Source organism: Protopterus annectens, chromosome 2.part1 (genome assembly GCF_019279795.1).
Source record: "Protopterus annectens isolate FY-2018-M chromosome 2.part1, PAN1.0, whole genome shotgun sequence".
Lineage (NCBI taxonomy): Eukaryota > Metazoa > Chordata > Ceratodontiformes > Protopteridae > Protopterus > Protopterus annectens.
In genome coordinates, this window is record NC_056729.1 from 1,565,286,646 (window position 1) to 1,565,297,875 (window position 11,230).

Below are 11,230 nucleotides of genomic sequence, written 5' to 3' on the forward strand. Positions count from 1 at the left end.
CTTTGTATAAACATCATTTAATGCATCCCACTGCAGAGTTTAATTTTATGGTGATTGATGTTATTCATGGGAATCGCTTGAATAAAACTGAATGGCATAATATTCTAAACAATAAAGAAAGAAAGTGGATCATCAAGCTAGGGGGTTTATTCCCACCTGGACTTAATGAATATTTATGAATGATTCAACCAATGGGAAATGGCTGTATAGTATTTAAACAGCATATTTTTTGTTTGGTGCTTTTATACACTGAGGAAGGCTGTGTTTATCCAGCCGAAACCGGTTTGTTTGCTGTATGTATTTGTGAATACAAAGTTTTCTTGAAGTCAATTTTGCTGGCTCTTTGTGTTTTTGTACTGTTCTGTGTGGAGCCTGGCAATAGCTCACGTGCAGGGGACTTTTCTCTTTGATACTCAAGCTGCATGACACAAGGTGCATGAACATCCCCTTTGCATTACACCATTCACCCACTGACTATCACATAGGTGGTAGTCCCCTACATACATGTCACATTGTACGTGTTCGTAGTACACACATATGTCGCACCCACTCCTGTGATAACCATATTGCCACTGTAGCGTGAATATCCTTCTACGTGGCCACACTTATCTGTACTGGGGTGTGTAGCTGGTACATAGGCACCCATTGTACCTCTGAACTCCAGACGTATACACACATTCAAGGGTACAACACCCCGTTTAGAGTGTACCTTACACAACAGCTACGGATTTACATACCACAACATTAACACGCCATGACGTTTATTGAGCTCCGACGGTTAAAGTATGCGGCTGAACTATGGACACCACGTCTGTACACATTTGCTTACTACATACTCAGGGGTGACCTCTGCTGAACAGACAGGGACCATGTCCACAACAATATTAATGGATATACTCCACATACGCGACATAAGCAAAAACCACTGTGAGCAACATGCTCATGGATATGTGCACACACGCAACGATGAGTGAGATGTGCTTGAGGGTTACATTCCCAAACCAGACACTCACCACACTTTGGAACATGATTCCTATGTACATCACGCAGGGACACTCAGTAGCACTGTTCATGTGATACCTCACTTGGTGGATGGAAGACACATGTACGCCAGGGATCACTGCAGTGGCTGTACTGTGCAGAGGTGCAGGTAACACATGGCTCTGCTGTTCACAGGACACTACCCTAGAGAGGTGCCACTGGTGTGAACACTGTAGTTGTGCTTACACATAGACTTGCCAGACTGCATAGTACCCCACTATCAACCTGTGAAGCTATTACATGTCCTTTGTGCATGGTTAATTGAGTAGCCCTTCCATTTAGATTAGCTATCATGCTATTACAGTGTCCCGTGACTACAAGACATATGTATCCTGTTATTGTACATGCCAATAGACGATACCTTTGGTATGCATGATATGCCTGTAATGCTGTGTAGCATATCTGACATATCTACCTACAATACTATACATTACACATATTTTACATAGTATCCCATAATGCAAAGCATACTTGCACAGCGGGACCACCTTAGACATGTCATTGTTGTTATATGCCCATACACATGCCTACTGTGACAGTATATCAACATATACTATCTCCTGCTATGGCACGTACTTGTTGGACATACCCTACCACTGACAGCGGGTGGTATGGAATTGTTGTGTTTAAAGCCCTCATGTAGCATCCCTTGTGGTGTCTGTGATGTTTACCTTGTGGCCCACTGCAGGACACACAATTTCTACAAGCGTTAGTATGCTCAGCAAGACATCACTACATAAATACCTTTTCCCACTTTATGCATTGCGGACACTTTTAATTAATACAAAACAGGCTATACATACACTAACATAATTAATACAAAACATGCTATAGATACACTTACATACCGAGTGTTCTGCATACCTTGTTATCGTTCCGGACTTTCGTATCTATCTCTCTTACATTGTTTAAACAGTTCTGTGGTATGAGCATACAGTTTGAATGTCTGGCAAGTCATCCTTATATACGTCGATACCTGTAACGTGGTTTCTTGCCACCAGTTGGTGTTCCTGAGTGACTTATTACTTGCACATCAGCTGTGCAGCTACTCCATTCGCCAATTACCCGGCAACAGTGGGGTATAATTGAATTCTCCACTTGGGCGTTGCCCATTTGCCCTACCTTCGGGGAGACGGCCTGTATTGTGTTTTGTTGTGTGTAATTGCAACTGCTATGTGTAGAGAAACATATAGTTTGGATTCATGTCTCCCGTGGATTGTGTGTGATGGCTAGAGTATGTGGTTCTACATGTGAGTGTACCTGTCATCCCAACCATCTGATAATGCCCTAGGGCAGATAACCTAGTATGAACCTATGAACCTATGACTATTGCAAACAAAACCTGTAACATCGCCGTTTGTTCCATTATACAACGGCTATGATTTCACATGGCGCCTTTAAATGCGTCTCTCACAAGGTATGTTAACGCTTCTGCAGATGTAATTGACTGACTGGATTTTTGTGCTGTAATTACAATCTGTATTGCTATAGTTTCTAGTGTGGGGGATGTAGGTGGGTGTACGCAGCATATACGGGTTTGTGGGGCTTGCATTTCTACATATTCCATATATATGTGTGTGGGCTCCTTCCCTAATTAAAGAGCTATCAGTTAGTAGACTTATGTTACGGGATTATACATTGGGCCGTTGTTAGTTGGTTTCGTAATAGTATGCAGGTGAGGTTGATACTTCCATACCTCCGGAATTACAGCGATATGTAAAGGGATGTTTCTAAATGACAGCTATCCCGTGTATTTCTGTCCCAGATATTTGCATTCATTGCAGTTGTGTTGGTAACAGAACCTCTTTGACATGGGTTGCCACCTTTACAAATGGCCATTGTGGGACACTTGCGGGCTACACATCGGTGTTTACAGGCTGACACATACCCACGGTCAGTACACAGGATAGCACATATTTTTATCCTCGATACATAGTTATTGTTGTGGGACTTTGGCTACTTATCATATTGCATGTAACATTTACGTTTCTTACATACAGGCATAACTATTTAATGCAACTATTACATAATATATGGGACATAATAATGTCCTACAATCTCGGACAGTTGCCCTTTGTAATGTTTTATGTCAGGGCACAACTGCCCAGGGAGGGGCTGTCCCTCCTAATGTGGGACAGGTGGTAACCGTATTCCTACGGCTAGCTATACCCACACCTACCGTAATGATCTACCTCCGAGTTGGCACTAACAGACACACGATGCGGACACACACACACACATTACAGTCACACGGCACCCTCAACACACACACATACACAGACTACGGCAATCACAAACACAGTTGAACACAGTACCTACGTGGACCGCAACACCGGCAGCGGTAACTAAATGTCCCTTCATATCATGATAATATTACTCGCGGTTCTACTGTTCCGGTACTGTGTTCTTTCGGTCTTTCAGCCTCGTGGTTACGCGTGTCGGTATGTGACACATTCCATAGTTGGCGGTATCCTATTTATTTGTACCTCCAAGGTTTTATGAATGCCGTTGACCTATCTATATATTTGCAGATATCAGTGAATCCGTATATATCAACATATATCTCTCTATCGCCCTTTCTGTCTGTATTAAATATATGTATATATGTGTATGTATATATATATATATATATATATATATATATATATATATATCTGACAGGGAAAGTGACAAGCAAGCTGCACCATTCATTGTGTACTTGTAGGTGTATACTGTTTCCTGGACTCCACACGTTTGTGTCTGTACCTGTCACATTACACACCTGCCGTATGTACATCTTGGCTACCATAGTGTTAGGTGATTGTATACATGATTGCATGATCTACTCCTGGCAGTGGTCGTTTTACCCTTCAGAGCAGGCGCTATTAGTACAGGGGTGAATAATGCTGGTTTCACCTGTTCTGGACATCATTGACCGTGATCTGCGCGATATTCAGAGAAGCTTAGCCCTGTTTCGCACATATCCGTATAGTCATTTTTAAATGACGCTTACCAGCAGTGGGCAACGCATATTCCCGCTAACATGTGCTAAACATGATCTGATGACCTGCATATGACATGCATTATTCGTGCCTTCAGGATTACGTTACATCCCTTGCAGGACGTGGGACCGGGAACATGCACGACGGTCACTGAATTTACCACTTGGCCATCTGGGATTTGTACACGTGTTACGGCGTTTTGTATGTGGAGTATACTACGGCTGTTACTCCATACTGCACTCACATGGGTAACTCAGTTAGTTTACATATGGATGAGTCCAGTTAATGGTATGTCCATGTGATGTTTACTGGATGTGCTCCGGCATTGGGTATGTATATCACAGTGAGCCACACACGATAATGTGCTACACCTTCAAATGACCGTAGGTGGAGCATGCTAGGGTGACGAATACCTATCATGGGTACACCCCATGCCTTGACACAACATCCATGATTACTTTATGTGGAGCCCCACATTAATGCAGCAGGGAATCCGTGCAGAGTGTGTGCAGAACAGTGCTTACACACATGTGATCCCGCGATTGCCTCTGCTCCACTGAGCGACATTTGGTTACTCGGTGTTATGGTGACAGCAGACACTGTTTGCCTCGTTTGGTGTATGGCCTCTGACAATCGGGCGTTTACCTACTGATGTACCTGGGAACCTATACACACAGCACCAACATATGCTGATAGGCGCATGTACTGTTCAGGTGTTGACATTCCTTGTTCCAATAGCTGTTGTGTGTACAGTGTTTGAGGGCTGCCTATGTAGGATTCACACAGTGGCCCACCTATACATTACAATTTACAGGTGGTCGTGTGTGTGTGCCATCCATTTTACTGTTTGTGCAGGTGGAGAGGTGTGTCAGTCCGTAGGGGCCTACAGTGGCCCACCTATACATTACAATTTACAGGTGGTCGTGTGTGTGTGCCATCCATTTTACTGTTTGTGCAGGTGGAGAGGTGTGTCAGTCCGTAGGGGCCTACACTGTCAGAGTATGGGCTATACGTTCCCTCTTTGCCAAGGCGTAGGCATATTGGGCAGGCCTCTGTCTGCCTACTGGGGCTGGAACAGTGTGCTCATGGTCTGAATCCTTCTGTGCCTGTGATGGCCTTGGCAATTGCGGTGGGCTATGAGGGCCTTCACCATTTTGTCCCTGCTGCAGCTGTTTCCGCAGGATCATATTATGTAGCATGGCACATACTATGAAGATGTGGGCACATGTGCCTGGAGAGTACTGCAAGGCTCCACCAGATGTGTCCAAGCAACGAAACCATGATTTCAGCATCCCGAACACACGCTCTATGATGATTCTGGTTTGTGCGTGTGCCTCATTATGGCGTTCTTGCATGGGTGTGTGTGCATTTCTGATGGGAGTCATCATCCATGGCTCCAGTTCATAGCCAGCATCCCCCACAAGGTGGCCATGTGAGATGTCCCCCCTGACAAATACCTGATAGAGCTGTGAGGCATGCCATATATGGGAGTCATGGTAGCTTCCAGGGCTGCCAGCACACACATCCATGATAATGCCCTGGGCATTGCACACGACCTGGCAGTTGATGGCGTGGAATCCCTTGTGGTTTATGTAGCGCCTACCATGCTCACCGGGTGGTGACTTGATATGTATGTGCGTGCAGTCTATCGCACCCAGTACCTCCGGGTAGTGTGCCACACGGTGGAAGTGATGCATATTGCTGGCCAACTCTTCCAGAGTTTGGGGGAAGTATATATGCTCATTGGCATGTGGTAACATGGTATCCAGGAACTGGTGTAGTACCCTGGATGCTGATGCCTGTGAGATCCTCATTATATCTCCAGTTGACCTGTGAAAGGTACCTGTGGCTAGTATTCGCAAGCTTACACATACCTTCGTGTCCACTGGGATGGGTTCCCCTCTGTTGTTTCTGGTTCTCAGGCGTGGCCGGCACAGCTCAACTATTTGCTGTAAGATGTCCCTGTCCACCCTGTAACGCTCTACTACCTCCAGATCATGTAGCCCCTGGTAGGTTACCCTTGGTCTGAACACTCTTCTCCTCCTCCGGGGCCTGCGGTGGTTGTCTGCATCATCCTCCACAACACCGTCAGTCTCTAACACATGGTGATGAATCACAGCTATGGCAGCTCCCAACATGTGCATTTTAAAAGTTCCCCGTGTGTTTACACCTATGGTGCAGTGTTTGGGAATACACAGGTGTGTGTAGGGTGCTTTCACACTTTATACTATTGTGCTGTGAACACCAATGATGTCATAGGGTGTGTATGTATGATCGTAGCTACAGGGTATCTTATGTGTTTTACTACAGGAACTATTACTGTGGTGCCGTTGGTGTTGAATTACATTTGGCTGTCGTGGATTACCTCTTGCCCTTCCCTTTACATTTCTTTACGTTTCACCTACCATTTTCTGGCATGCATCCAGCAGCCTGCTTTCATTTGTACTTTCATAGACCTGGCTTATCTTGCGTAATGTGTTCTATTGTTGGTCTACTGTAGGTTTGTTTTGCTCTGCTATGACAGTTCTCCTGACTTTGCAATCCAATGCCTCCCCTCCTTTCTTTGCAATCCAATGCCTCCCCTATTCTGTTTTCCAGGTTTCTGCGAGCAGACTTGTCAGCTGCCGTCAATTGGCCGCCGTGAGTTGAAAGGTGTTAATTGCTCAGTTGTACTTCAATTACCCTACTGCGGCATTTCCTTCTTTTCTTCCCCTGACCTTCCTGTTTGTGCTATTGTTCGCGGCGCGTGCATCCGCTTACCGGGTTTCGGGCACGTTTTCATCCCCGTACACATGCGCTTTCGGGCACCAGATGTGCTCTCATCTAAACGATTCTATACCTACCTCCCCACCCCTGTCCTGCAGCTTTGCTTAGCAAAGGCCAGGCCAGATTTGCATTGCTCCAATGTGCTTACAGCTACAGTGGCACACCCCTATGCTGATGTCATGTATCACCTCTGAGCCACTCCTCGGTGTTATAGCTCTGCGCCGTATGGTACATCCTTCATCCGGCGGGACGTTTTACGATTCAGTATTACCTGCCTCATTTGCATGGCATTGACAACTAATTCATAGTTACCACGCCAAACACTGTCGCAGACCCTTAGCAACCCTTGCAGCTTGGTTGTGGTGTACCATGCATACCATTGCATATTATGGTGAAATCCTAATTTGTATTACATTGCGATTTTATGACATTTGTATATATTTTTTTTGTGTTCTTTGTGTTCCAGTTTGTGCACACATGCCCTGCGGTTGTACTGTGCGTTACTGTGGACATAACATTAAATGTTGTTTTTTAGGTGTTGTGCATCTTTTCTTATGCCATTGGCTGTGTATTTAGCCATTGGCATATGTTAACTTTGTAATACATGAGTCTGGGCCGCTTCCATAGCTCCGATGTTCTGTTTGGGAAAATGTAAACCGTGTTTTTTGGTTTACATTTCCGTGGGTACGCTACGCCTGCACCACTTCATGAATCGCTATATGCCTTCATTTGCATGGTGCGATACTGCGCATGGGGTGATTATCATACCTAAGCCGAGAGCTGCGCCGGTAGTGCACATGGAATTGGATCGTACCTGAATCGCTCGACGGCCATATTTGACGTTATACCGCCTACGCTACGCCTGCGCCTGGCGCAAGCTTCATGAATCCCAGGGACTATCTTTTTCGTCACTGCACCTTTGGTCTAAGTGAAGAAGAGGCACATAGTGATCCATCTTTCAAAATTCTGAGAACACATAGTTTTAGTCCTCACAATTTAAAGTGGGAACCCATATGTAAGCTGTGTCTACTGTCCCTCTCTGAAGTGAAGCTGTAATTATTCGTTTCATAGTTTTTAGCAAGTATATGCCACTCTCACATAATTAATTTACTCTTTTAGTTCCTGTATGTGTCAGAAAGTATTCCTGTGGATTATCTTTGGTTATTTTGTGTCATCCACTTTCTGTTTCCTGCAACATTTCAGCTGGAGTTAATGCGCTTGAAAGAGCACAATCAGCAGTGGAATTTATCTATTATTCAACTACTCTGTCATAGTTTTGCCCCTCTTTTGTTAAAGTGGGTACTTATAAATATAATCCACAATGTTTCTTGCATTTTTTGAGAAGTGACTTGAATTTCCAGGGCATTAAAATCAGAACCTACTTGTCTTTCTTTGCATAGGGTAGTTAGGATTATGGGTTGCTGAATATTACCACTTGTGGCTTGTAATCTGTCATCAAAACAAAATTTTTACCAAGTAGATAGATGTGGAATTATTCAATGAAAGCACTCCTTTATTTTTAATCTGGGAATACATTTTCTCCATCTCTATTAATAAAGATTTACCTGCATGAGCACCCATTCCTGCATGGCCATTTTGTTTTGTCTCTGTACTGCATTTAGTCTGACAGGATTTGTATCTACTTCTGAAAGTTTCTCATTGTCTTTTCTGTCAATATTAGCTCACTGTTTATTCCAAGTTGGCAGAATGATTGCTGAGTGAAAGACATATGGTATCACTACATGGAGTCTGTATTGTGAGATTAGGCTAGAAAATGAATTCATGATATTTCTTGTAAAGTGTGATGGTGCCACCCTTAACCCCGTGTCATTATGTCCTTATACAGCAACTCATTAATTCAGTGAAGGGCAGGAAATTAAGAACTAGAGCCATTTAAAGCAGAAATTGCAGTACCAATAAGTGGTGCATTTTCTATCAGATTGTGATTTGAATTGTATGAAATGATATTGTACTTGTCCATAAATGCTGTTGGTATACTTAATTGTTTTATTCAAGTTCTTTTTTCATGTTTACTGCAGTTCAGTTTTGACAAAAGAATATTCTTCTGCCTGTACATATGCACCCTTCAGACATGGTAGAAGAGACAGACAGGCAGACATTCAGACAGTAAAAGCGAAGGGAGAAGGAAATAACGTTGCATTTTCTTGGCAAGATTACCACTGACTTAAAATCCCTGGTTCTCTCTCTCTTGTGGGTGCTTTCTTCGCAGGGTCACTGCACTACAGCATCTAGGCATATCCCTTCACTGGATGTGTCCCCTCTCTCTGGATGAGAAGACTGCTGTGACCATTTGGCTATGATTCTATCTAAAAACAAAGAGGAGTAGAAAAGCCAGAGTGGACTGATCATACAGTAGTCAACCTGTTGTTTTCCTTAAGTCCCGCCACCCACTGACACATAATGCTGAAGTCACATTGATGTACATGCAATGGCATTGCCACCATGGCACTACAAGAGAAATGCCTCCACCTAAGTGATGGTGCATCCCTCGTTTGTTACCCACTTTCCTTAGCACCGGCTTTTCTTCCTGGCAATTATCATCACTAGGGCTTGTGTAACAGACATGCCATCTGCATTCTCCATGCTCTCCTCCCTTAAGAGGCAAGCAGACAATGCTTCATCAGTTCTTTTCCTCCTGGGCAGCAGGTGCCTAAGCTGCTAAATGAGCATGAGTTTGCTGGGTCATAGTCAGGGTTTTACTCCTCCATGCTAGTGGAGCTGGCTCACCTGAAATTGCATATTGAAGATAATGTAGTAAATGAAAATGTGAGTATTTACATTATGGCCATAAGTACAGAAACTTGAGCACTACTGATTAATGTTTTTCAAAGATTTAGAAAAAAATCACCAAGAATACTGTGTGTTTTAATTTCCCAAATATTATTTCTTTTTTATACAGGTACTTCCAAAGCTGTCTTCTTCTGTTGTACATGAAATTGATAGTATTCTGGGTAACAAGCCATTCAGTAAAAAGGACTATCGATCGTAATGATGAGTGCACGCTATTTGGACTGTTACAGTATGCTACTGTTTTCCTGTTTTGCCTGCTTGAGCTTTTACTAAAGCTAATTGAAGATTGCAGTACATCAGGAACGTTTCTAGAGATTGTAGAAAATATAAAATTTCTAGAAAGGCTCTTACTCGGAGAAAGCACATGGCTGACTTGATGGAATATCAATATTTTTTTACTTTCCATTTTTTAGTTAAATCCAGTTGTACAAAGTGTTAAAGTTGGTGATCTCACTGTATTGCAACAATTATTAAAACTCAACTTGTTTCCTTTTAAGTGGAGAGGGAAAATTCAGTTTAGTAAAATGTCAGGTACCATAAAAGCTTTAACATTTTCTCTAAAGTGTTTAATTAAAGACTGTTGTAACCACATTTATCCAAACCTCAATATAAAAAGCAGCTTAACATAGGACACAGAATTTTCCCTCCTTTGTTTACAAGTTCAGGAGCAAAAAACATTTGCATTCTTTACAGAAAGTTAATTTACAAACTGGACTATTTCTGTGTCTATATGTATATCCATATACATACATACATACATACATATATATATATATATATATATATATATATATATATATATGTGTGTGTGTGTATGTATATATAAAATACTAGAGGTATAAGATAAAACAGTTCAGGAATACAAATTTGTGAAATCAGCCTTGATACCCACAATTAATGTCCCTGTTATTTCAGTCTTTTTACAGTTGCCTTCCTCCTGTTTCAGATAACATCTTTGAAATTGTCCTGTTGTGTCGTGTACTGAATAGACTAATGACTGCATTGCTAAAGTAAATCTTGACTGCAGGATTATGGACCTGATCAGGTTTTGACTTTTCTAATACAAGGGAAGACAATATTTAGAAAACGTCTTCTCTGTGTTGATTACAGTTCCCAGAGAGCAGATCTGCCATTGTCTGGTAGTTGCTCCATTATTTCTTTACTACAGACTTTTTGAGGGGAAATGCACTGGTTTAACTATATACGCAACTGACAATAGTGATTTTTCTATCAGAGCTTGATGCTTTAATTAGAAAACTACAAATCTCGTGTCTGGCACATTTTATCACTCATAAAGTCTGACTGATAATCCTTAAACATTAATGATGTTGCATCATGAATTACATGGTTTACATTCTTTTATGTAGGATTGTTATAAATTCTAGAAATGCATAATACTGTTCCAAATGATGTAATAAGTTATCTGTGTACACTATTTAATGGCCCAAGTAAATATTGGGAATGATGAGAGTTACAAGGCAAGGCTTGTATCTGTTTAGAATTCACATTTATGAAAATGTTTGCTTGATATTTGTTTTAGTGTTATCCTTGATTCATTTGAAATGCCTTACAAAATGAATTAAACTTAAGGACTGCAATGTGGGTTGAAGATAAGCAACACCTATCTTGAC

At 42.2% G+C, this 11,230-nt stretch overlaps 1 protein-coding gene across 2 annotated transcripts in view; it reads left to right on the top strand.

The window, feature by feature from the left end:
• The window catches only part of KCNAB2 (potassium voltage-gated channel subfamily A regulatory beta subunit 2), a 1,357,533-nt gene extending 1,347,157 nt beyond the window's left edge, over nt 1–10,376 (top strand). Inside the window, exon 14 of one of the 2 annotated variants that reach the window (XM_044063012.1) lies at nt 9,709–10,376. In XM_044063012.1, coding sequence (XP_043918947.1) covers nt 9,709–9,798 — 90 coding nt within the window. In that variant the 3' untranslated portion in view covers nt 9,799–10,376. The remainder of the gene's footprint in view (nt 1–9,708) is intronic. The other variant, XM_044063011.1, reaches the window with a different exon arrangement.
• The last annotated feature ends 854 nt before the right edge of the window (nt 10,377–11,230 follow it).